Source organism: Macaca mulatta, chromosome 1 (genome assembly GCF_049350105.2).
Source record: "Macaca mulatta isolate MMU2019108-1 chromosome 1, T2T-MMU8v2.0, whole genome shotgun sequence".
Lineage (NCBI taxonomy): Eukaryota > Metazoa > Chordata > Mammalia > Primates > Cercopithecidae > Macaca > Macaca mulatta.
The window spans coordinates 154,611,376-154,635,935 of NC_133406.1; the positions used below are offsets into that span (position 1 = coordinate 154,611,376).

A 24,560-nucleotide genomic window follows, 5' to 3' on the forward strand; every position below is an offset into this window, starting at 1 on the left:
TGGGAGTCTCTGTAACTATTGTCTATAAGGAGATAGAATCTTCTGCCTACTCAGGATGAATCTTTCTTTTTCTTTTCTTTTCTTTTCTATTTTTTAATTTTATTTTACTTTATTTTATTTTATTGAGACAAGGTCCTGTTCTGTTGCCCACCCAGGCTAGAGTGCAGTGGCGTGATCATGGCCACTGCAGCTGCAACCTCCTAGCCTCAAGCAGTCCTCCCACCTCAACCTCTCAAATAGCTAGAACCACAGGTATGCACTACCACTACCCAGCTAAGTTTTTTAATTTTTATTTTTGTAGAGATGGGTTTTCTTTGTGTTACCCAGGATGGTCAAGCTATCCGCCCGTCCACCCACCTCAGCCTCCGGAAGTGCTGGGACTACAGATATGAGCCACTGCCCCCAGCTGGAATCTTAGTACTAGTTGTTACAATGTTGCAAACCTGAAACTGCTCACCAGATTGATGAGGAAGCCTTTCTGCCCAGAAGAGAGTTAGGGACAACTACGGCAACTGTCTTTGAACTTATTTCCCTGTACTTGGTCTGAAGCTGTCTCTCCCAGTACCTCCTCTAAACAGGCAATAAAGTGGAGGACCATTTATTGCTTGTTGACCATGTATTTGGTTGACATATTCATTGCAATTTCCCATGGACTTCTCTCAAATCATGTTAATCATCTGTGAGGCCCTAATACTTCCTCCTCCAGAAAGCAATGTCTCTATCAGTATCCCATCTTCATCACCAAAACTGTCAGAATCTGAGATTTTATTCTGTTTGCAAGCCAACAAGTTAGTCTGACAGTTTCAATGATTCTGGCAAAAGACACAACCTCCTAGAACAATGACAAAAGATAGTTTATTACTCTTGGCAAAAGCACTTTTCAGAGTATCAACATTTTTGCACTGATTCATTGAGCCCCACTCCCCATAGGGTGACAAGAAGAGGGCTAGATGATGCTTGCATATGTGGTAGGTTGCATTACATAAGAGGAATCTGAAGTTTAAGGAGACTAAATCTTTTATAATGGGCAGTCAGAAAAGATAATGTATTCCAGAGAGATATTATCTCTGTTATCTTGGACGGTAAGCATTCCTTCCTGCCCTTTGCTTCAGGAAGCAATGCAAAAATCTCTGAAGAGAGTGACTGGAATAATGCGAAGTCAATACCTCATTTGCAGAATGTGTGGAAATGGAAGGGACCAAGAAGAATTATCTTCCAGTGACATGTGAAGTTAAATATTGGAGGTACAAAAATGGGTCAGATACATTCCTTTTCCTGCATGAGCTTACATTCCATTGGAATAGAGAAACATGCCCTTAGTTATAGTACAATATGAATAGTGCTAACTAGCCATATTAACAGAGTTCTGTACAGGTATAAAATAATCTGCTGCTGATTCTGACTAAGGTGCATCGTGAAAGTTTTCATAGATCATGTTACATTTGAGTTGGTAACAAGTTATGTGATACAAAAACCAGTGGCATGGAGTACATGGGTGTTTGAGCAGTGACTTGAAGAAATAGTATGGATTTATCAAGTAGAAACAGAGGGCAAGGGCATTCCCTCCAGAGGAAACAGCATTTGTAAAAGCACAGATGTGTGAAGAAGCTAGATGTATGTAAAGAACTGCAAATAGTCCAATGTTTCAGTGAGGCCTTTTTCCATGGAAAGTGGAAGAAACTCAGTTTGAACAGTTTTAAGTAAAAAAAAAAAAAAAATCAGAATTGGGTAATATAATCAGGAAGTCCAGCAGTATATGTGTCTAGAGATTTGGCTAGGTACAGGAACTTGATGAATATAACCAAGACACTCTGTAAATCTTATCCTGGCATTTCTCTGTTGGCTACATTCACAGGAACACATTGTGGAAAAAGTGGTCATTGGCAATTCTAGGCTTCTGTTGCCCTCAGAGTTAGTAATCTAAGCAAAAAGAAAGCACTCTTTTTTTCCTTGTATCTCTAGCAAAAATTGTTAGGAGACTCCAGCCAATCAGGATTTGACCACATAATCATCTTTTTTTCTTTTTCTGTCATGAGGCTGGAGTGCAGTGGCACAATCTCAGCTCACTGCAACCTCTGCCTCCCAGATTCAAGCGATTCTCCTGCCTCAGTCTCCCGAGTAACTGGGACTACAGACATGAACCACCACACCCAGCTAATTTTTGTATTTTTAGTAGAGATGGGGTTTCACCATGTTGGCCAGGATGATCTCGAACTCCTGACCTCGTGATCTGCCTGCCTTGGCCTCCCAAAGTGCTGGGATTAAAGGTGTGAGCCACCACGCCCAGCCCACATGATCATCTTTCAATCAATTGCAATAGCAATGGAATAGGAATACTGTAATTTGCAAGATTTAGGTCATTTTCCCACTCCTGGAAACTGGGATGGAGAACAGAGTACGTGGACTGAGAAATGGGGAATAATATTTCCCCAAAGAGATTTTTAGCAGATTGAAGAAATGTCTTCTACATTTCACATCTTTAGTGCCCAATATCTACTTATACCCTCTTGCCACTTATACAGTTTTAAACATGCCTTTGCCTAACAGTGCAGGCACCTACACAGCTGAAAAAGCACTGTCGTTTCTCCAAAAGAAGGTACCCCAAGGTACTGGCCAATTATTGCTTACATCTCTAAGGCCAAGTTCTCAGGGTAAGGTGCATTCTTTTCAATGAGGCCTAAATATGTCTACATTTCTACTAACCAGTATAGATAGTAAAGAAAGAAAGAAAACAAGATATCCCATTTGAAGAAAAAGAGAATGTGAAACAACATAGAGTGGCCCTGGACCGGTAGCTGTGTATCTAGAACAAAAGTAGGTAATTGAGACATGCCAGTTCCTCATAACAGTGTAAATCTTTTTTAATCACCTAACTTCCCACTCCATGCTGCAAACATACACACATAGAAAGGGAGAAGATCTTTGAGATAAAGAGTCTCTAGAATATACTTTCTATGAAGCCAAGGAATTTTTTTGTTTGTTTTCTAGTACATGATCAGTGCCAAGAACAGTGCCTGATACATAGTAACTATCTCTTGACTAAGTTAATTTAAACTCTTTTTTGTTTTTGAGATGGAGTCTCCCTCTGTCGTCCAGGCTGGAGTGCAGTGGCACCATCTCAGTTCACTGCAACCTCCGCCCCCAGGGTTCTAGCAGTTCTCCTGCCTTAGCCTCCCGAGTTGCTGGGACTACAGGAACCCACCACCATGCCCGGCTAATTTTTTTGTATTTTTAGCAGAGACAGGGCTTCGCCATGTTGGTCAGGCTGGTCTCAAACTCCTGACCTCAGGTAATCCACCCACCTTGGCCTCCCAAAGTGCTAGGATTACAGGCATGAGCCACCGTGCCTAGCCGAGTTGATATTCTTTACTTAAGATATTTATAAGAATTCTGAGACAGATATATAGATATTGAGTACCTAAAATTATACTTAGCCAAAAATATGCATTAAATAATGGTTATGCTGTTACTTTCAAACAATTCAAAATCTGAGCTCCACTGATTTTTATCTGGGGACAAGTTCAATGAATAATTTCTATTTTCTCTCTAAAGATCTTCAAATTATTACCAACTGTTGCCTACCAAAAAGGAACATCTAAAACACCTAATACCAATTACCTTTTTTAGTTACAGCTTTATAGAGGTACAGTTAACATGTAATAGTTACATGTGGTAAAATGTGATAATTTTTGACATATGTATAAATTGTAAAACCATCACTGTATTCGTCCGTTCTTGCACTGCTATAAAGAAATACCTGAGACTGAGTAATTTATGAAGAAAAGAGGTTTAACTGGCTCACGGTTCTATAGTCTGTACAGGAAACATGGCTGGGGAGGCCCCAGGAGACTTAACAATCATGGTGGAAGGTGAAGGGGAAGCAGACACATCTTACATGGCCAGAGCAGGAGGAAGAGAGAGAGGGAGAGGTGCCACACACTTTTAAACAACCAAATCTTGCAGGCACTCAGTATCATGAGAGCAACACTGAGGGTGAAATCTGACCCCATGATTCAGTCACCTCCCACCAGGCCCCACCTCCAACACTGGGGATTACAATTTGACATGAGATTTGGGCAGGGACACAGACCCAAACCATATCAATTAACAAAATCAGGATAGTGAACACACCCATCAAACCCCCCAATTTTCTTGTTTACATTTGTAATCATTTTCTGCCTCTCCTTTCCCCTTCCTCCTCAGGCTACCATGGGGGGATCTGCTTTTTGTCACTATAGATTATCCAAACCTAAATATCAAATAATGGCCAGAATAGTTGATTTTTGAATTATAACTTAACTATAATTTTATGTGGACTTTAGACTAAAAGTACACTTTCCAGTTGACTTTGTAGTTTCCTTTAAAAGCGATAGTAAAAATACTGTGAACATCTGGGCACAGATCGCTTGTATCTCTAATCTTAGCTACATGGGAGTCTGAAGCAAGAGTATCACTTGAGGCCAGGAGTTCAAGACCAACCTGGGCAACAAAATGAGACCACATCTCTAAAAAAAAAGAAAAAAAATTTTTTTAATTAGCTGAACATGTTGGCGCACATCTGTGATCATGCCACTGTACTCCAGCTTGATTGACAGAGCAAGACTCAATCTCTTTTAAAAAATACTGTAAATACTATCTAAACAAAAGTCTTATTTGGAACACAGAATGTACATTTTGTCATAAGGAATTTTATTGTCATTGTAGTTTTGTGGATTTTCTCTGTTGAGTTTTCAGGATGCTGCACATATGGAATTGATCTGTGCTATATTTTCTGCTCAAATATATAGAATTACAGAAGGGAAAATATGTGAATAGCAATAATCACTAAATTTCTCAGCAGTATCATGATGGAAAATACCTGGTTTTCATGGCTTTTAGATCTAAAACAGCAAAAGAAAATGAAGGAGAGACAGATACCTAGATGGATTATTTTGCATTTTCAAGAAACTGTATTTTCTGCTTGTGGTTTCCTCAGAAGACAGAATAGTTCCTTCATTTGCAGTTTGCATGCCTCCCAGTGCTAAAGTTTAGTTTCTATAGATTACTGGGAAAGTGAATGTATTACATTTGCCTTTTGAAATTTTTTTTGGCATTAACTTTTGGATAGGTTATTCTCACTTGGTAAAGGCTATTTTAATGTTTTTCTTTTTTATTATTACTTTCCTACCTGGACTCATCATATTACTGACATGACATGTGCTTCCATAAATGTTAGAAAATAAAATCTTGTGACTGTAAGCTGGATCCTTGTCTCAGACCAAATTATCCTCTTACAAAACCTCTCTCCCTCTGGATACATTCTTACTTATTTCAATATGTAAAATTTCAGTCCTGTCTTTAGAAGCTAGGCTGGTTCTTTTTTCAGGATAACTTTGAAACTGCCTAACTGAAGAAGTTATTATTCAAATAGAATTTATTTTTAATTTGGTCATCAATTCAGACCATCAAATGTTTATTGAATGTACTATACATTCACAACACTAGCCAAGGCTTTGCATAACTTTGCCCTCGAGAATTCATAATTTACATGTTGCCTTTATTAATTTTATCTTTTAGCCTTTTTTAATGATTGTTTTTCCAAGGGCTATATTCATCTCTACTTTGTTCAGACTTATAAACTACTCAGAAGATACGTTTAAGCCAAACTGTGCTGTGTTCTTGTATATTTAAAGCACAGTGGATATTAAATCAATAATTGAAATTTTCCATGAGAGTTAAACGGTCCAAGTGTCACTCTTATCTGTAACAACAGGGTATCTTAAAGCTACCTTGCAAAATATCAGAAAAGTTTCAATTTTCCAAAATATATAATTTGTTTTAAAGCTGTTATTATAATTTAACATGTTATAACCTCTAAAACAAGCCAAAATCTGAGCAACACTGATTTTATCTGAAAACTAGTTCAAGTAATTATATATTCTCTCTAAAGATCTTTAAACCCTTAAAAAATGTTGCCTACCACAAAGCATATGATTATCTAAAATACCCAGTACTAAATACCTTTCTTTTTACAGGCTTTTTGAGGCATAATTGACATATAATAAACTGCCTATATTTAAATTTTACAATTTGATAATTTTTGACATATTTATAACCTGTGAAACCATCACCAAGATCAAGATAATGAACATATCTGTCAAACCCAGTAATTTATTTGTTCACATTATATATAATACCTTATTTTTGTCCCTCTTGTCTTCTCGCTTTCCATGCCACTTCCGATCTGCTTTTTGTCACTCTAAATTAATTGGAATTTTCTAAAGTCTTTATATAAACTGACTTATATAGTGTGTACTCTTTTTTTAATCTGGCTTCTTTCACTTAGCATAAGACATTTGAGATTTGTTTAGGTTGCCACATCCGAGCTGTTCATTTTATGGATATACTGTAATTAGTTTGTGTATAAGTGTGTAAGTTTATCCACTTACCATTTTTTAACTTGAGGGACTATATATTTCAATAGAAAACAGAGACTTTAACACTTCTATTGGAAAACTATTAAAGTGCTCAATGTATGTGCACATAATATAATATATTCTATTAGGACACTCTAGCTTCCAAGCTTCTGGCTACTGCCAAATAAGAATGATAATATTTTACTTTTATGATTTCCCAAGAAACTAATGGAATCTGCTAGTGCTTCGGTTCCCAGGTTTTGCTTTAAAAAAAATGCATGTGAATTAGTCTCCAGCCTCTAGTGATTATAGAATAATAAAACTTTGTTTTTACTGGAGAGAATGCTGAGTCACTCTTCTCAGTATAGCAAACAGATGTGAAGGGTCTGAAAACAGAAGACATATTTTCACTTATTATTTTTTAAACTACTTCTTTTTTCTGCTTCTTGGTAAAAATTGGTGGTCAGACTAGTTCCATTAAGAGGCACCAGAAGCCAGACTGCTGTTCCTTTCCTTCACTAAGGTATTATATTTTAAATTGTGATGGGATGACTTAACTGAGGTAGTAAAACACATTGTGAGAGAAAATGTTTGGACTGATTAATGTTTTCTAAATTATTTTAAATTTATAAAAATGAATTAGAGCATCTTTATCAGATTTTTGTTTTTACTTTTCTTCCTGTATCGTTTCATGCTAATGTAGCTTCTAAAAATGAAAAGTATGGACTCTGATGATGTACTTTTTATCTTTCAATCTGTAAGCTTTCTGAAATTTTGCTACTTGGCAAAGATGTCTATGTCATTTGATTACATTTTGAGCACTAAATTCATGTGTTTAAAAAAAAAGGTTTCCTTTATTTATATGTTATCATTCTAGTTCAGTTGATAGTTAACTCTGGTTTTAACATTGAAATGTATTATTTAAAAGGCAAGATCTCTACTTGGTAGTAACCTAGGTATGAATTTTTAAAATAATGAAAAGTTTATTTGGCCAAGGTTCTGAACTCTCCTATGTGGGAAGGAAATAAAAATCTTTCTCCTCCTTTTAATAATTTGTGCTTATATATTTGTTAGCTTTTCAATAAGGTTTTAATTTTTAAATATTCAGCTTGTATGACTATACTATGAGATCAGCTGTGTTGACATCTTTTTCTTCTATTATCCTTGACCTTACCACTTTGTCTTTTTAATATTTCTCCACTGATACTTTAATGAAGTCTTAAGGGGCAGAGATTCACACATGTATTCAGCATTGCATGTTTACCCAGAAGTCACCCCAACAATTTTTTTCTTACCATTTTATTGTAAAGTAAAACATAGACACATAAAACTATACAAAACAAATGTAAATCACAAACAATTATAAGACAGACTCTTGTAACTACCACACAGGTCAAGAGTAAAACTGCCATAACTACCGAAGCCATTATGTGCCCCATGAAACCACAAGCCCAGCTCTCCTCCCAAAAGTAAGCAGTCCTCCTTTTTAAAACATAGTTTATCACAAAAGTATGCATCTTTAAAAACTATAGTTTAGGCTTATTTGTTTTATTTGCTATGTCTTTCACTCTACAAGTTCTCTCTCTATTCCCTGTTTTCCCCCTTAAAATTTAGTTGTCGAAGCTCCCCAATCATTTGATCTGTAGAGTTTCCCATGGTCTGGATTTTGCTTTTATAGTCTCATGGTGTAGTTCTGCTTGTTTCTTGGTCCTGTGTGTTTCCTGCAAATTGGTAGTCACATATAGAGACCTTGTCATATTCAGGTTTGTTTTTGGCAAGACAATCAGTGGTATTCTGTTCTTTTTTCAGGAAGCACATAATGTCTGATGATCTCTTTATGTGTGTATGATGTTAGTAATAGTTGATGCTCAGCGCCTAGATCAATTAGATTATTTGTGGCATTGAAAAATGGAGATTTTTTTAATCCTCTTATTTCTTTTTCACTTACTGGCTGGAATACATCCCCTCATCTACTATTTGATTACTAGTGGTACACTAAGGCAGAATAAATGCTTGATTCTTCACCTTTGTTTACCATGTTTCAAGATAATGAGTTAGCCTCCTTTCATCCTTTGAATGTGGACAGTTTTTGTTGTGTCATTATGAACTTATAAATTTAAACATATTTGATGTTTTTCAATCCATTGTAGTTCTTATCCTTGTTGAAGTTCATATAGTCCCATATCTGGCTGAGGGGATCCTCTTCAATCACCTACTAAGTGTTTTTAATATGACTCTAGTTTTGATACCTTGATAGCTTTCTTGCTTTCTGGCATGATATTGCAGGGACCCCCAACGCCTGGGCTGTGGACCTGTACTGGTTTGTGGCCTGTTAGGAACTGGGCTGCACAGCAGAAAGTGAGTGGCAGGTGAGCAAGCATCACTGCCTGAGCTTCACCTCCTGTCAGATCGGTGGCAGCATTAGAGTCTCATAGGAGCACAAACCCTGTTACGAACTGCACATGTGAGGGATCTAGGCTGCATGCTCCTTGTGAGAGTCTTAATGCCTGATGATCTGAAGCAGAACAGTTTCATCCTGAAACTATCCTCTACACCCCAATGTTATGGAAAAACTGTCTTCCATGAAACTGGTGCCAAAAAGGTTGGGGACCGCTGTGATAGCGTGTTCCAGGCTTATCTGGAGGATGGACAGGGTTTATTAATTTATCCATGCAGATGCTATGAATAAATGCTCTAAATTGACTGAAAACCAGTACTGAGGGGCTAAAACTAGCCGTGAAACATGTACTTTCTTTAAAAAAAAAAAGAAGAAAAGAAAAATCAGTCATTCAACAGCAGCAACAACAAAGCATTTTTTAAGCACTTACTGTGTATCAGGCGTTGTATTGGTTGCAGAGAATATGGAAGTGAATAACATAAAACTGCACTCAAAGAGTTTACAATCTGATTAGGAAAACAAAACAAGCTAAAACACTACATTAAGGGACCTTGTAAGGCCCCAGGATGGTATGAGAGTTCATAGAAGCAACCTAATTCAAGGTATGGAAGTCAAATAAAAGTTTGTAATGAAAATATTATTCAGTCTTCTAGTTCAAACATAAGTGTTCTAGGTGAGGAAACTTAAGGGAACATTATTCAAGGTGGGGGAAACAGTATATACAAAAGCCCAGAAGTGAAAGAGAGTGTATATTATGAGAATATGAAAATTGTTCAGTGACTGAAGTGCTGGGTGGAAGAGGGTAAAGAAGAGAGATAAATAGAGACCACCGAATCACGAGCAACCCCGTGAACTGTGTATTAAAGAATTTGGATTCTATTCTGAGGCCAATAACAAAGAGGCATGCTCAGATTCCATAGAATGATCAGTCTGACTACAGAGTGAAGATGCATTTTACAGGGGATAGGAACATGAATAAGTAACAGGAAAACAGAGAAAGTGACTTGCCCTAGGGTTGTGGAGGGAAGTTTGTAGAAAAGTGGTTCAGACCGACAGCGAATTAGGAGATGTAATGCATGGGGCTTAGTAAATGATTGGAAGGTGGTGGTGGTGATGGTGGTGGTGGAGAGGGAAAAATGAGTATTCAGACTATATCAAAAATATGAAAATATTCAAAGCATATGATTTTTGGCTTAGAAACTGGTGGATTACCTCAAGGTGACATTCACTCAAATAGTGAACAGAGGATGAGGGAGGAACATAATGGAGAAGGTAATAAGTTCAATTTTAGACTAGCTAGTGTTACAGCAGGAACTAGAAGTGTCTTGATTCAAGTCCACAAGAAATCCCCCCCCCCAAAAAAACACACTAACAAAGGGTGTGTTCTAGAGAAAGGGTGTAAAATTATCAGGAAAAGAATCTAGGTTTTAAAAAATTGCCTTATATACAAATAATAGCATAGGTGAGCCTGACTTTCTTTGATTAGTAAAGCAATCAACAAGTTTCTATTAAACATATCTGTATTAAACTATTCCAGAACATTCAGAAATCTGATCTTGTGATTATCTTTCTGTTGCCACTGCTTTTTCTTTTGTCAGAAATGTCCCCAAATTATATTTTTCCTCACAGAACCCAAGCTTTAAATCTGAGTTGAGGCATTCATGTCCTAATCCAGACTGGATACATTGGTATCCAGTCTTCTTATTATATCTTATGTCTTCTTATTAGTTTTTCTTTCCAGAATGAATATCCCAGAAACAACCTTGCTGTTCCATCTTACTTCATATTTTTTATTCCCGTTACAACTTATCCCTTCACTGAACTACCTTTTCTTGTGGATGTTCACATTTTAATTTCAGCTTTATTTACTTTTAAAGATGCTGATTCTTATACTTTTACTTTTTTCCTTCACTAATGTCAGTGGAAAGTAACCTATGACAAAATCAATAAAATGAAAACACAATTACTAGCTTATTACAATTATTGAATCATAATTTGACGAATCACACTCTATTTCAGCAAGAATTTTAATCTGATACTTTTAAAGCAACATTGTAGGCCTTTTTCCAGCACAGATTGTATTTAACACTGTAATCCATTTCTTTTTGTTTTGTTTTTCATTTCTTGAGCCAAGTATTTTAGACTGCTAATATAATTTCCAAAAAAGTAAAATCATTATTCTCATGCAAATTTAAAGTAAACACAGGTCAAAAATTTTATTCAACTTATTAATTAATGATGGAACCTGTAAGATAATGGTTTGTAGAGCCTTTGAGGACTTCAGTATTTATAGACAATTAAATATGGGGATGTTAGAATAAGATAGTTTAGTTAGATACAAAACTGATTAATCCTGTATATTAAGCCATAATTTTGGGTGCTGGGTTTTTTTTGTTTTTGTTTTTTTTTTTTATCAGACAGAAGTTGTTTGCATCTCTACCTAACAAAAATCTATACATTAATGTGTAGTTAGTAAACAATGAGTCCAACAAAGTACGTTCACCTAATCTTTGGTAGCCCTATATCCCATATGATGTTGAAAGAATATGTCATATACCTTTTTGCCTTATTTCCACATTGTGGATAACTTTGGACTAAGACTTCTACTCTCTTTAACTGAACTAGAGGGCCTCAGGATTGTTTGTGAATAACTGATGAAGTAAATTCTATTTTAGTATACTTTGTAAGTTTTATATTCCAGTGTTAAACAACTGCCTAACTTAATCTTCAATATTGAATTTTTGAGGAGTATAAATTGCTTTAACTGGGTATGGGGGAATAGCAAAGAGAATTTTATATGATAAATGGATTTAAAGTAATTTTCTGTGGAATAAACTCTCTACATTTTTATATTTTCTAGGGTTTTCCAGGAGATATTGGGATTCCTGGACAAAACGGCCCTGAAGGACCAAAGGTAAAATTAAGAAGAAGAAGAAGAGAGAGACTAAATAATTATGGTTATCTAGAGATCCTGATTCTCAATAAATGGGAAAATATTTTAGAAATATCAGAACATTTCTGGATATTTTTAAGCTATCTCAGGTACATTTAATAAACTTTAGGTTTCAGATAGTTGCAAATGATTTTTCTAATTTGGTATGAACTGAGATTAAGGGTGACAATATTTGCAAAATCACCCAGAAGGGTTTTTTTGGAAGAGATTGGGAAAAAAAACTCTAAAAAGCCATAGCGTATAAATGGCTGAATATAAATAAATGGATGAGAATTTCCTGACCACTAAAACCCTTTAGGGACATAAGATATCCACTCATTAAAATAAAAGAAAGCCTACGGTGTCCATGAACCTTTACATAGCACAAAATACCTGAAGAAACCTAAGCATTTTCAACTTACAAGTGAAACCACAATTATTAGCTTGTTACCATTGTTAAAACTCATCTTGAAGACTCACATACTAATTTATTATTTCAACAATGCTTTTAATCTAACCATTTTAAAGCAACATTCTAGACCTTTTCCCAGCACAGATTTTGTTTAACACTATGGTATATACACAAATTTACTGTTTTGTGTGTATACTAGGAAATATCCTTAGCAAAATTTTAAATACCACAATTTGCCATGCAAGCTGATGTGGAATGGGCATTGCAAGCAAATAAAGCATTATGAATTCACATGTAAGGATGAAATAGCCTGAAGTTGGGAGAACTGGCAAGTTGTGAAATGTAGCTGCTATGGAGGTATCAATGGGAGCAGAGAGAGACAAAATGACAGGAGATGAAGCTGGAAAGGATCTTGATAATAGCCATATTTGTTAGTGTTCTTAATGTTGAGCAGCACAGTACTCTAGTAAATGCTTTATAGACATTATCTCATTTATAGTTATTATGTCATTTAATTTTGGCAACAGCATTATGAGGTAGTTATTCCTATTTTACAGATGATTAAGCTATTCACTCAGTCACATAACTTTAAGCTACATAGCCAGAATTCTAACCCAGATATGATTCCAAAGTCTGAGCTTTTATACCCTTAGCTTTGATATTAACTTAAATAGAGCATTCAGTACCATGCTGAAGAGTTTCTACTTTATCAGACGGGCATCATGAAGTAATCAAATATATTTGAGTAGTGAAGTATCTTCGATGGTTATATTTTTAAAAGATACCTCTTATGCCAGTTTGGAGGATGGTTTCAAGAGGGGAGAAACTGAAGACAGGGAAAGTAGGCAATAAATAATAAAGATTTGAAACAGGACATTCATTCAGCAGATATTGGCTGCCTCTCATGGCAGCCATTGTGCTAGACCATAAGGCTACAAAGATTCCTATTTTCAAGAAAAAAAAAGAGTCCTGTTCCCTGTTTTCAAGAAACTTAAATCTAGAGAAAGATATTCAGGAAAACCTTAATAATAATCATAATGAATAATATATAATCAGCAATACTGTGAAAGCACAGGGTCAGGGAAGTCAAATTATGTTTTGCAGGGAAGATAGCACTTGAGCCTACATGAGTGAGTAGGAATTTGTGAAGCAGACAAGTGGGATGGATGGCATTCAGGAAAAAGAAACTTGTGAAAAGATGGAGGTGCTATATTTGGAAAATATTTATAATAGAAGTTATTTGTTGTTGATCTGAATTTCAAATTTAACTGAGCATCCTGTAGTTTATCAGGCAACCCCACCTGCCACCTACAAACTTATACCTATATGCAGGGATCTTTTCCCCTTCCTTTCTGTCTCCATAGAAGTATTCACTCACCTCTTCAAGTTCCACATATGTTTTGCATCACATCCTCTCCTGACTCTTCAATGACCTCATGCCATCTATTATCACCTTTATCCCAATTTCTCCTTTGATAGAAATTTCCCCTTTACCCTTAAAATCATTCTCACTGCCAATCTTGTAGTTAGGCACCCTTTATTTTTCGCCAGGATAGTGTAGTAGTCCTCCAGTAGTTGTTCTTCCTGCCTCTAATCTGGCATTTCTTCCTATCTACCTTCAAGCTGCAGATGGAATAATCTTTTAAAGTATAGATCTCATCATGTCACTCTTTTGCATAAATCCTTCGTGACCTCCACAACTCCCATGTTAAGGCTCGTACTTTTTTTACTCTTTATACAACGTTCTTTATGATAAAACCCTCTCTCTATAATTGTATAGTTATACAGTCATATCCACCATCACTCTTCCAAAAGCATCACTTTAGCCAAACTATTTAGAGTGCCAAACCATGCCCTGCTTACGCAAATCTCACAGCTTCTTACATGCCATTCTTTTTGTCTGGATATATATATTCCTGTGCCCTTCTTCATCTAGCTAATACCTACACATCACATGTAACATGTCCAGGAAGCTTTTTCTGTTCCTCCCAAATCTAATTGAGATATGCTTTTCCTATATTGCTGAAAAAAAATCTATCAAGCACTTATCTTTATGTATTATAACTTCTGATGTGCTTATCTGTCTATTAGACTGTAACCTTTTTGAGAGAAAAGATTAATTGATTTTATATACATCATAAAAACTAGAATAATATGGATAGCACATATAAATAACTCAGTGAATAGTGGTTGAATGGATGATTAGTTGAATGACTTTAGTTAAAAGCTGTTTTGGAAATAAAAACAAAACAACTAGGTAACTGATTAACATAAAGTGATGGAAGAAAGAGAAGTCAAAGATAAAGCAGTCTTTGACTTGGGTTGCTGATGTCATTGAACTTAAATAGGCGACCCAGGAAGAGGAACAGTTTTGGAGGATGGGGATGATAAGAAATTTGATTCTCGTTATATTTAGTTTGAGGTACCCATTTGACATCTGGAGGTAGAAATAATTAATAGTTCATAGTAAACCAGGCTGAAAAGCAGAAATAGAAGCATGAAGGAAGTTGAGAGAGACAAATAGTGTAGAGAATGGAGTTGAGGATTTTTCCTGCCAACTTTAGCCCTTCACCTGGTACATAAATAGGAACTTGAACTTTATACATCATATAAATACATTTATTTATCCTGTCATTCAATAACTTATTTATTCAAGCATTATTGAGTTTCTTCTGTGTTAGATCAAGTAATAAATGTGGGATTATAAAGATTTCTAAACTCTCTTCCTTCCTCCAGATGAGGTTATAATTTAGTGGGAGAGATAAAAAATAATAATAAGAAAAAATATAAGAAGTTCCATATAAAAGAGTTAGTGAAGTGCTCTGAGAGCCTAGATAATTGAACAATAGTGTCTCTCCTGGGAAATTGGAAAATACGTACTTCAGGTGGAAGTAATAATAGAACTTAACGTTTTTTTTAAATTTATTTATTATTATTATACTTTAAGTTGTAGGGTACATGTGCATAACGTGCAGGTTTGTTACATATGTATACTTGTGCCATGTTGGTGTGCTGCACCCACCAACTCGTCATTTACATCAGGTATAACTCCCAATGCAATCCCTCCCCCCTCCCCCCTCCCCATGATAGGCCCCGGTGTGTGATGTTCCCTTTCCCGAGTCCAAGTGATCTCATTGTTCAGTTCCCACCTATGAGTGAGAACATGCGGTGTTTGGTTTTCTGTTCTTGTGATAGTTTGCTAAGAATGATGGTTTCCAGCTGCATCCATGTCCCTACAAAGGACACAAACTCATCCTTTTTGATGGCTGCATAGTATTCCATGGTGTATATGTGCCACATTTTCTTAATCCAATCTGTCACTGATGGACATTTGGGTTGATTCCAAGTCTTTGCTATTGTGAATAGTGCTGCAATAAACATACGTGTGCATGTGTCTTTATAGCAGCATAATTTATAATCCTTTGGGTATATACCCAGTAATGGGATGGCTGGGTCATATGGTACATCTAGTTCTAGATCCTTGAGGAATCGCCATACTGTTTTCCATAATGGTTGAACTAGTTTACAATCCCACCAACAGTGTAAAAGTGTTCCTATTTCTCCACATCCTCTTTAAGTGTGCATATCATACTAGGTGAAGAACCAGAGAACTTTCAAAATTCTCTTCAGTTTGGGAATTTTGTTTCTCTTGAAGTTTAAGTGTCAGAGAACTGAAGAAAGCCAAATGACCTATTTAATTTTCTTTTGTAACGGTGATCTTTAGAACTTTCTTCTCACTACTTCTTTTAGTCTTAAAATTAGAACGTCAAAACTGGGGCAAAAGACTTGAAGGCTAGACATTTTAATGAACAACAATGGTAGTAATTACTACCCACTGGAAATTCAACCAATATCTAGGTTTATTCAATAAACATGAGTTCATAGAGTCATTAGTACCAACATCATGAGACTAATTGATGTTATACACATCACTGAATTTTAAAAGAATATCCGGGGATGATTTTATCAAAAGAACAGGAAAATTATAATATAATTTTCTGTTCTGTAGATTGAGGAGGATCTGGTTTTGTCTATCTTCTTGGTCCTTCTCATTTTCCTTGAAATTGTTTCTAGAAACAGAGGGAAAAAACAACCAAACATACTGACCCTGTTAACATGATGTGTTTCTTTAGCTGGGTGTACTGTATCATAAAAGCAAGCATCTTGAAACTTCTTTCATTTTTATATACATGTCTTGTTTGGAAAATGGGAATGATAAAAATTGCTAAAGCTCTGTTGAGGCTTTACAATGTGGTCATCAAGAAAATCATGTGCACTGTATTTGAAATACATAGTTACCCTATTTGCAAACAATTTGGGCTCTTTCCAGAGCAATTTGGCACAGCAATAAAGAAGGCTTTTATTTTCTGTTCATTTTCTGCCAGTTCACTAAAAACCTCAAAGTAGGAATGGAAACTTGTGTTAATTATAGTTCTACTGATTGTGGATTTATATGTGTCTGTATATTTGTATTAAGCTACAGAACATACATCAGTAAGCCTTTTTGAGAGCTACACAATTTGGGAATCTGCTTTCAAGAATCCCATATCATTAGCAAAACCAGATCCTTTGCTGCTTACTGCAGAAGGTAAGAGTAGCAAATAAATATTGTCTATTCTCCAGTAAGCAGAGGAATAATTTGTTGCTATAAAGGTTTGTGTTTTTACTTTGGCTATGGAATTAGGGATACTAAAAGAGGCTGTTATTGTCTCTTGCATAGCAGACCTGATAAGTTTTTATAGAAAGCTTACTATTTGGATTATGTTGCATAATATGTGGAAATAGTTCTTGCACTGAATTATTACAATATGTCATGTATTTATCTGTAGAGAGGTAAGCTAACTTGGTAAGAGGGAGGTGTGTAACTCTACACAGTTTTCTAAGATTACTTTGACCCAGGCCTGAAGGTTTACATTCTATATAGGCTATACCAAGATTTTATACACAGATTTCTTATATAAGACATTTATTCTCCAGGTAGAATTTAGTCAGCTAAGAAATATTTATTGAGCTTGTACAATGGGCAGGGTACTGTGTTTAAGCAGTGACTCAGAAACAAAATTAAAACATGGTCTTCTTTTTGTTAGGAACTTGTAATTCTCTGGAAACATGAGTCCTTCAAAAGTGAAAAGGTAAAAAGCACAATAACTAGGCAACATATGATAAATGAGTAGGAAGAAGTTCAGAGGAGAGGATAATCTGTATGGTCATTTTTCTGAGAAAATAGAGAAGTTGGGATTTTTAGTCAGATTGGTTGGATTAGGCCAAGTAGAGCCGAGGAATGAGAGATTCTGTGCAAGAGGTGCAAAATGAACACTGGAATGGAGAGCAGAAGTAAACCTACCTGACTTTAAAAAAAAAAAAAAGGGGGGGTGGGTAGGAAGCAGATTGTGACAGATCTTAAATAGAAAATTAAAGGGTTTAAATAACAACAAGCATATAACATGAATTACACCCCCTTAGTAAATTTGTTTTACTAATTTGTTTATGGTATTATAACACTTAAAATGTGTGCGCACTGTTGTACAACAGATCTGTAGACATTTTTCATTTTACAGACTGAAATTCTACACTTATTGAACAGCAGCTTCCCATTGTCCTTCTCCCCACAGCCACTGGCAATTAGCATCCTACTTTTTGCTTCTATGAGTTTAGCTACTTTACATAGTGCATATAGGTAGAATTATGCATTTGTTCTTTTATGACTGGCTTATTTGACTTATTTCACGTAATGTCATTAAGGCTCATCCATCTTGTAACATATGACAGGATTTCCTTCCTTTTATGGCTGAATAATATTCCATTGTTTGTATATACCACGTTTTCTTTACTCATTCATCTGTCAATGAACATTTGGGTTGTTGACACCTCTTGGCTATTGTGAATAAAGCTGCAATGAACACAGCAGTGCAAATATCCTGTTTATATCGACAAGATATAAATATGCAGTTTTTATCCTGTTTACATTGATGTAAACAGGATATTTGCACTCCTGTGAGATCCTGTTTTCAATTTTTTTGATGAATACTCCAAAGTCCTTTCTCCAATTTTTAGCCCAGTACTTTGGTTTTTGCTATTGAGTTATAGGAGTGTTTTACAGATTTTGAATATTAACCCCATATCAGATACATGATTTGAAAATATTGCTTTCCATTACATAGGTTGATGTTTCACTCTATTTTTTTCTCTAACTGTGCAGAAGCTTTTTAGTTTAATTAAGTCCCATCTATTTATTTTTCTTTTTGTTGCATTTGCTTTTGGGTTTTTGGTCATGACTTCCTTGCGTAAGCCAATGTCTAGAAGATTTTTTTCCAGTGTTATCTTCTAGAATATTATGGTTTCAGGTCTTAGATTTAAGTCTTTGATCCATCTTGAGGTGATTTTTTGTGTAAGGTGAGAAATGAGGATCCAGCTTTATTCTTTCACATGTGGCTTGCGGTTATCCCAGCATCATTTGTTGAATAGGGTGTCCTTTTCTTCCCCATTTTATGTTTTTGTTTGCTTTGTTAAAGATTAGTTAGCTGAAAATATTTGGCTTCATTTCTGGGTTCTTTTTTCTAGCCCATTGGTCTACATGCCTAATTTTATACCAGTACCATGCTGGTTTGGTAACTACAACCTTGTAGTATAGTTTGAACTCAGGTAATGTGATGCTCCAGATTTGTTCTTTTTGCTTAGTCTTGCTTTGGCTATTCTGGGTCTTTTTTTGATTCCAAATGAATTTAGTATTGTGTTTTCTAATTCTATGGAGAATGATGATGGTATTTTGATGGGAATTGCATTGAATTTGTAGATCGCTTTTGGCCGTATGATCATTTTCACAGTATTTATTCTGCCCATTCATGAGCACGGGATATGTTTCCATTTGTTTGTGTCATCTATGATTTATTTCAGCAGTGTTTTGTAGTTTTTCTTGTAGAGGTCTTTTACCTTCTTGGTTAGGTATGTTTCTTTCTTTTTTCTTTTTTTTTTTTTTTTTTTTTTTGTGAGACGGAGTTTCACTCTGTCACACAGGCTGGAGTGCAGTGGTGCAATCTTGGCTCACTGCAAGCTCTGCCTCCTGGGTTCAGGCCATTCTCCTGCCTCAGCCTTCTGAGTAGCTGGGACTACAGGCACCGGCCACCATGCCTGGCTAATTTTTTTTGTATTTTTAGTAGAGATGGGGTTTCACCGTGTTAGCCAGTATGATCTCCATCTCCTGGCCTCATGATCCACCCACCTTGGCCTTCCAAAGTGCTGGGATTACAGGAATGAGCCACCGCGCCTGGCCTTGGTTAGGTATATTTCTAAGTTGGGTTTTTTTTGCTTTTGTTTTTTTTTTTGTAGCTATTGTAAAAGGGGTTGAGTTCTGGATTTTTATTCTCAGCTTGGTCGTTGTTGGTGTATAGCAGTGCTACTGATTTCTCTACATTGATTTTGTATCCTGAAACTTTACTGAATCTATTTATCAGAGCTAGGAGCTTTTGAGTGAGACTTTAGGGTTTTATAGGTATATGATTATATCATCAGCAAACAGCAATGGTTTGACTTCCTCTTTACTGATTTAAATGCCATTTATTTCTTTCTCTTGTCTGATTGCTCTGTCTAGGACTACCAGTACAATGTTGAATAGCAGTGGTGAAAGTCGGCATCCTTGTCTTGTTCCAGTTCTCAGTGGGAATGCTTTTAACTTTTCCCCATTCAGCATAATGCTCACTGTGGGTTTGTCATAGATGGCTTTTATTACCTTGAGATATGTTTCTTCTATGCCAATTTTGCTGAGGGTTTTAATCATAAAAGGATGCTGAATTTTGTCAAATGCTTTTCCTACAACTATTGAAATGATCATATAATTTTTGTTTTTAATTCTGTTTATGTGATGTATCACATTTATTGACTTGCATATGTTAAACCATCCCTGCATTTCTGGTATGAAACCCACTTGATCATTGTGTATTATATTTTTGATAAGCTGTTAGATTTGGTTAGCTAGTATTTTGTTGAGGATTTTTGCATCTATGTTCATCAGAGATATTGTTCTGTAGTTTTTCTTTTTTATTATGTCCTTTCCTGGTTTTGGTATTAAGGTGATACTGGCTTCATAGAATGATTTAGGGAGGATCCCCTCTTTCTCTGTCTTTTGGAATAGTGTCAATAGGATTGGTACCAATTCTTCTTTGAATGTCTGATAGAATTCAGCTGTGAATCTCTCTGGTCCTGTACTTTTTTTTGTTGGCAGTTTTTAAATTACCATTTCTATCTTTCTGTTTGTTATTGGTCTGTTCAGAGTTTCTGTTTCTTCCTGGTTTAATCTAGGAGGGTTGTATACTTCCAGAAATTTATACATCTCCTCTACATACTCTAGTTTGTGTGCATAAAGGTGTTCATAGTAGGTTGAATGATCTTTTGTGTTTCTGTAGTATCAGTTGTAATATCTCCCGTTTCATTTCTATTGACCTTATTTGGATCTTCTCACTACTTTTCTTTGTTAATCCCAGTAATTACCTATCAATTTGACTTATCCTTCAAATAACCAGCTTTTTGTTTCATTTATCTTTGTATTTTTTGTTTCAATTTAATTTAGTTCTGCTCTGATCTTTATTATTTCTTTTATTCTGCTGGGTTTGGGTTTGATTTTTTCTTGTTTCTCTACTTCCTTGAGGTGTGACCTTAAATTGTCTATTTGTGCTTTTCCAGACTTTTTGATGTAGGCATTTATTGCTCTGAACTTTCCTCTTGCTACTGCTTTTGCTGTATCCCAGCGGTTTTCATAGGTTGTGTCACTATTATTGTTCAGTTCAAATAAATTTTTAATTTCCATCGTGATTTCATTGTTGACCCAGAGATCATTCAGGAGCAGATGATTTAATTTTCATGTATTTGTATGGTTTTGAGGATTCCTTTTGGAGTTAATTTCCAGTTTTATTCTACTGTGGTCTGAGAGTATATGTGACATAATTTCTATTTTCTTAAATTTATTGAGACTTGTTTTGTAGCCTCTCATATGATCTATCTTGGAGAATGTTCTATATGCTGATGAAAAGAATGTCTATCTGCAGTTGTTGGGTAGAATGTTTTGTAAACATCTTTTAAGTTCATTTGTTCTAGGGCATACATGAAGTCTACAATTTCTTTGTTGACTTTCTGTCTTGATGACCCAGTGCTGTCAGTAAAGTATTGACGTCCTCCACTATTATTGTGTTGCCATCTACCACATTTCTTAGGTCTAGTAATAATTGTTTTATAAATTTGGAAGCTCCAGTGTTAGGTATATATATATTTAGGATTATGACATTTTCCTGTTGGACTGATCCTTTTATTGTTATATAATGTCCCTCTTTGTCTTTTTTTAACTGTTATTGATTTAAAGTCTGTTTTGTCTGATATAAGAATAGCTATTCCTGCTCACTTTTGGTTTCCATTTGCATGACATACCTTTTTCCACCCTTTTACCTTAAGTTTATCTGAGTCCTTTTGTGTTAGGTGAGCCTCTTGAAGACAGCAGATACTTAATTGATGGATTTTTTTTTAATTCTGCCATAAGTGGAGCATTTAGGCTGTTTACATTCAATGTTAATATTGAGATGTGAGGTACCATTTTATTCCTCATGTTAGCTGTTGCCTGAATACCCTGTGGCTTTGTGTGTGTGTGTTGTTGTTGTTTTGTAGGTCTTGTGAGATTTATGCTTTAAGAAGGTTCTATTTTGGTGTATTTTAAGGCTTGTTTCAAGATTTAGAACTCATTTTAGCAGTTCTTGTAGTACTGACTTGGTAGTGGCGAATGCTCTTCACATGTTTGTCTGAAAACGACTTTACCTCTTTCGTTTATGAAGCTTAATTTTTCTGGATTCAGAATTCTTGATTGGTAATTATTTTGTTTGAGAAGGCTAAAGATAGGACCCCAGTCCCTTCTGGCTTGTAGGGTTTCTGCTGAGAAATCTGCTATAAATCTGGTATGTTTTCCTTTATAGGCTACCTGATGCTTTTGCCTCACAACTCTTATGATTCTTTCCTTCATCTTGACTTTAGAGAATCTGATGACTATGCGCCTAGGTGGTGATCTTTTTGTGATGAATTTCCCAGGTGTTCTTTGATCTTATTATATTTGGATGTCTCTATCTCTAGCAAGGCCATGGAGGTTTTCCTGGATTATTCCCTAACATAAGTTTTCCGAAGTTTTAGATTTCTCTTCTGCCTCAGGAACACCAATTATTCTTAGGTTTGGCATTTAACATCATCCCAAAATTTGTGAAGGCTTTGTTCTTTTTTGTTGTTCTTGTTTTTTTCTTTGTCTTTGTCTGATTGAGTTAATTAGGAAGCCTTGTGTTTGAGCTCTGAAGTTCTTTCTTCTACCTGTCCTAATCTATTGTTGATACTGTCCAGTGCATTTTGTATTTCTCTGAGTTTGTCTTTCATTTCCAGAAGTTGTGATTATATTTTTATGATATCTGTTTCGCTGGAGAATTTTTCATCTATAGCCTGTATTGTTTGTTTTTTTAAACTTCTTCAAGTTGGTTTTCACCTTTCTCTGGTATCTCCTTGAGTAGCTTAATAATCAATCCTCTGAATTCTTTATCTGGCAATCAGAGATTTCTTCTTGGTTTGGATACATTGCTGGGGAGCTAGTGTGGTCTTTGGGGGTGTAATAGAACCTTATTTTGTCATATTACCAGAATTACTTTTCTGGTTCCTTCTCATTTGGATAGACTGTTTCAGTGGAAAGATCTGGAACTCAAGGACTGCTGTTCAGATTAATTTGTCCCACAGGGTGATCCCTTGATGTGGTGCTCTCCCACTTCTTCTAGGAATGGGACTTCTTGAGAGCGGGACTGCAGTGATTGTTATTGCTCTTCTCGGTCTGGCCACACAACAGGGCTACCAGCCTCCAGGCTGGTGCTGGAGATTGTCTGCAAAGTGCCCTGTGATGTGATCCATCTTCAAGTCTCTCAGCTCTCGATACCAGCACCTACTCTGGTGGAGGTGGCAGGGGAGTGAAGTAGACTGTGAGAGTCCTTGGTTGTAGATATGTTTCGCGTGCTGACTTTCTCAAATGCTGGTTATGCTAGCAGTGAAGTTGTCATGTGGACAGACTCAGGACCTCTGGTTAGCCAGGATGTTGCAGTCAGTGAAATTAGCTATTGTTTTCTCCTTCATTGGAGTAGGGTTATTTTGTCATGAGTTGCCATAATATCCTGAGTTGGTTGGCCTCCAGTCAGGAGGTATTGCTTTCAAGAGAGCACCAGCTGCAGTAGTAGAAGGAGGATATAAGCTTACCCTAAGTTGGCCAGAATAAGTATTTGGGTTTCTCAGGTGATGCGCAAGGCCATAAAGCTCCTAAGGATTTATGTCTTTTGTAATTGGCTGCTAAGGTGGGTAGAGAAGTACCATCAGGTGGGAACAGGGTTAGGCCAGTCTGAGCTCAGGCTCTCCTTGGGCAGAGATTGCCGCACTCCTGTGGGGGAGGGGTATGGTTCTTGGGCCAATGGGGTTATGTGCCAGAGGGCATTTTGTTCCATAATACCCTCTGTCATCAAGGAAGTAGGGGAAAACTGGTAGCATTAGGTCTTACCCAGCTCCCATGCAGTTGGTGAGGCCGGTTTTGCCCCTGACAATGTGCCCCACTAGCAGCACTAAGTTTGTCTCCAGGTAGCCTGTGCTCAGCATTCAGACCTTGCCCCAGGCTATAAGCTTCCCTGCTGAGAAAGCAAGCAAGGCTTTCAGGCCTCCCCCTCCCTGCCTTCAAACACTGTTGGGCTTGGCTCCTGCGCTACTCTCTGCAACAGTTCCCATTCACCCCCAGATTCTGCTCAAGAGAGCTTGCTTCAGTCAAAATTATTACAAAATTCAGTTGGAACATCACATACCGGGGCCTATCATGGGGAGGGGGGCGGGGGAGGGATTGCATTGGGAGTTATACCTGATGTAAATGACGAGTTGATGGGTGCTGACGAGTTGATGGGTGCAGCACACCAATATGGCACAAGTATACATATGTAACAAACCTGCACATTATGCACATGTACCCTAGAACTTAAAGTATGATAATAATAAAATAAAACAAAAAAAAAAACAAAGTTCAGTTGGAATCTTTTTTCAGCCTGTGATCCCTCCCAGATTCTGCTGGCTGCCTTCCCTGAGGGCCCTAGTGAGATATAGTCAGGGATGGCTTCCCTTGGCTTGACCTGGAGAATGGGAGCGCCTACAATGCTCCTCCTGCTGCTGCTTCTACTTTTATATTTCACGCTAAATCAGTTTCAGCTCTAGGTAAGGTTAAATCCTTCTCCTGTAATCCGGATTTTCAGGGTCCCCAATGGGGATGTGTTTCCGGAGGCAGGTGTTTCCCCTCACACACTTTGGGAACTCATGGTTTTTTTGCCTGCCTCACAGAATTTGTAGCAGTGTGCCACTTCTGTCAAAGGATCTATGAAATCCTTAAGTTTTCCT

The 24,560-nt window shown here is 36.5% G+C and overlaps 1 protein-coding gene across 5 annotated transcripts in view; it reads left to right on the forward strand.

Annotated features, from left to right (window-relative positions):
* Positions 1 to 24,560, forward strand: part of COL24A1 (collagen type XXIV alpha 1 chain) — a 398,071-nt gene that overhangs the window by 157,117 nt on the left and 216,394 nt on the right. For all 5 annotated transcript variants that reach the window (XM_077987934.1, XM_001109249.5, XM_015144267.3 and 2 more), the window contains one exon: positions 11,654 to 11,707. In XM_077987934.1, the coding sequence (XP_077844060.1) occupies positions 11,654 to 11,707 (54 nt within the window). The remainder of the gene's footprint in view (positions 1 to 11,653; positions 11,708 to 24,560) is intronic.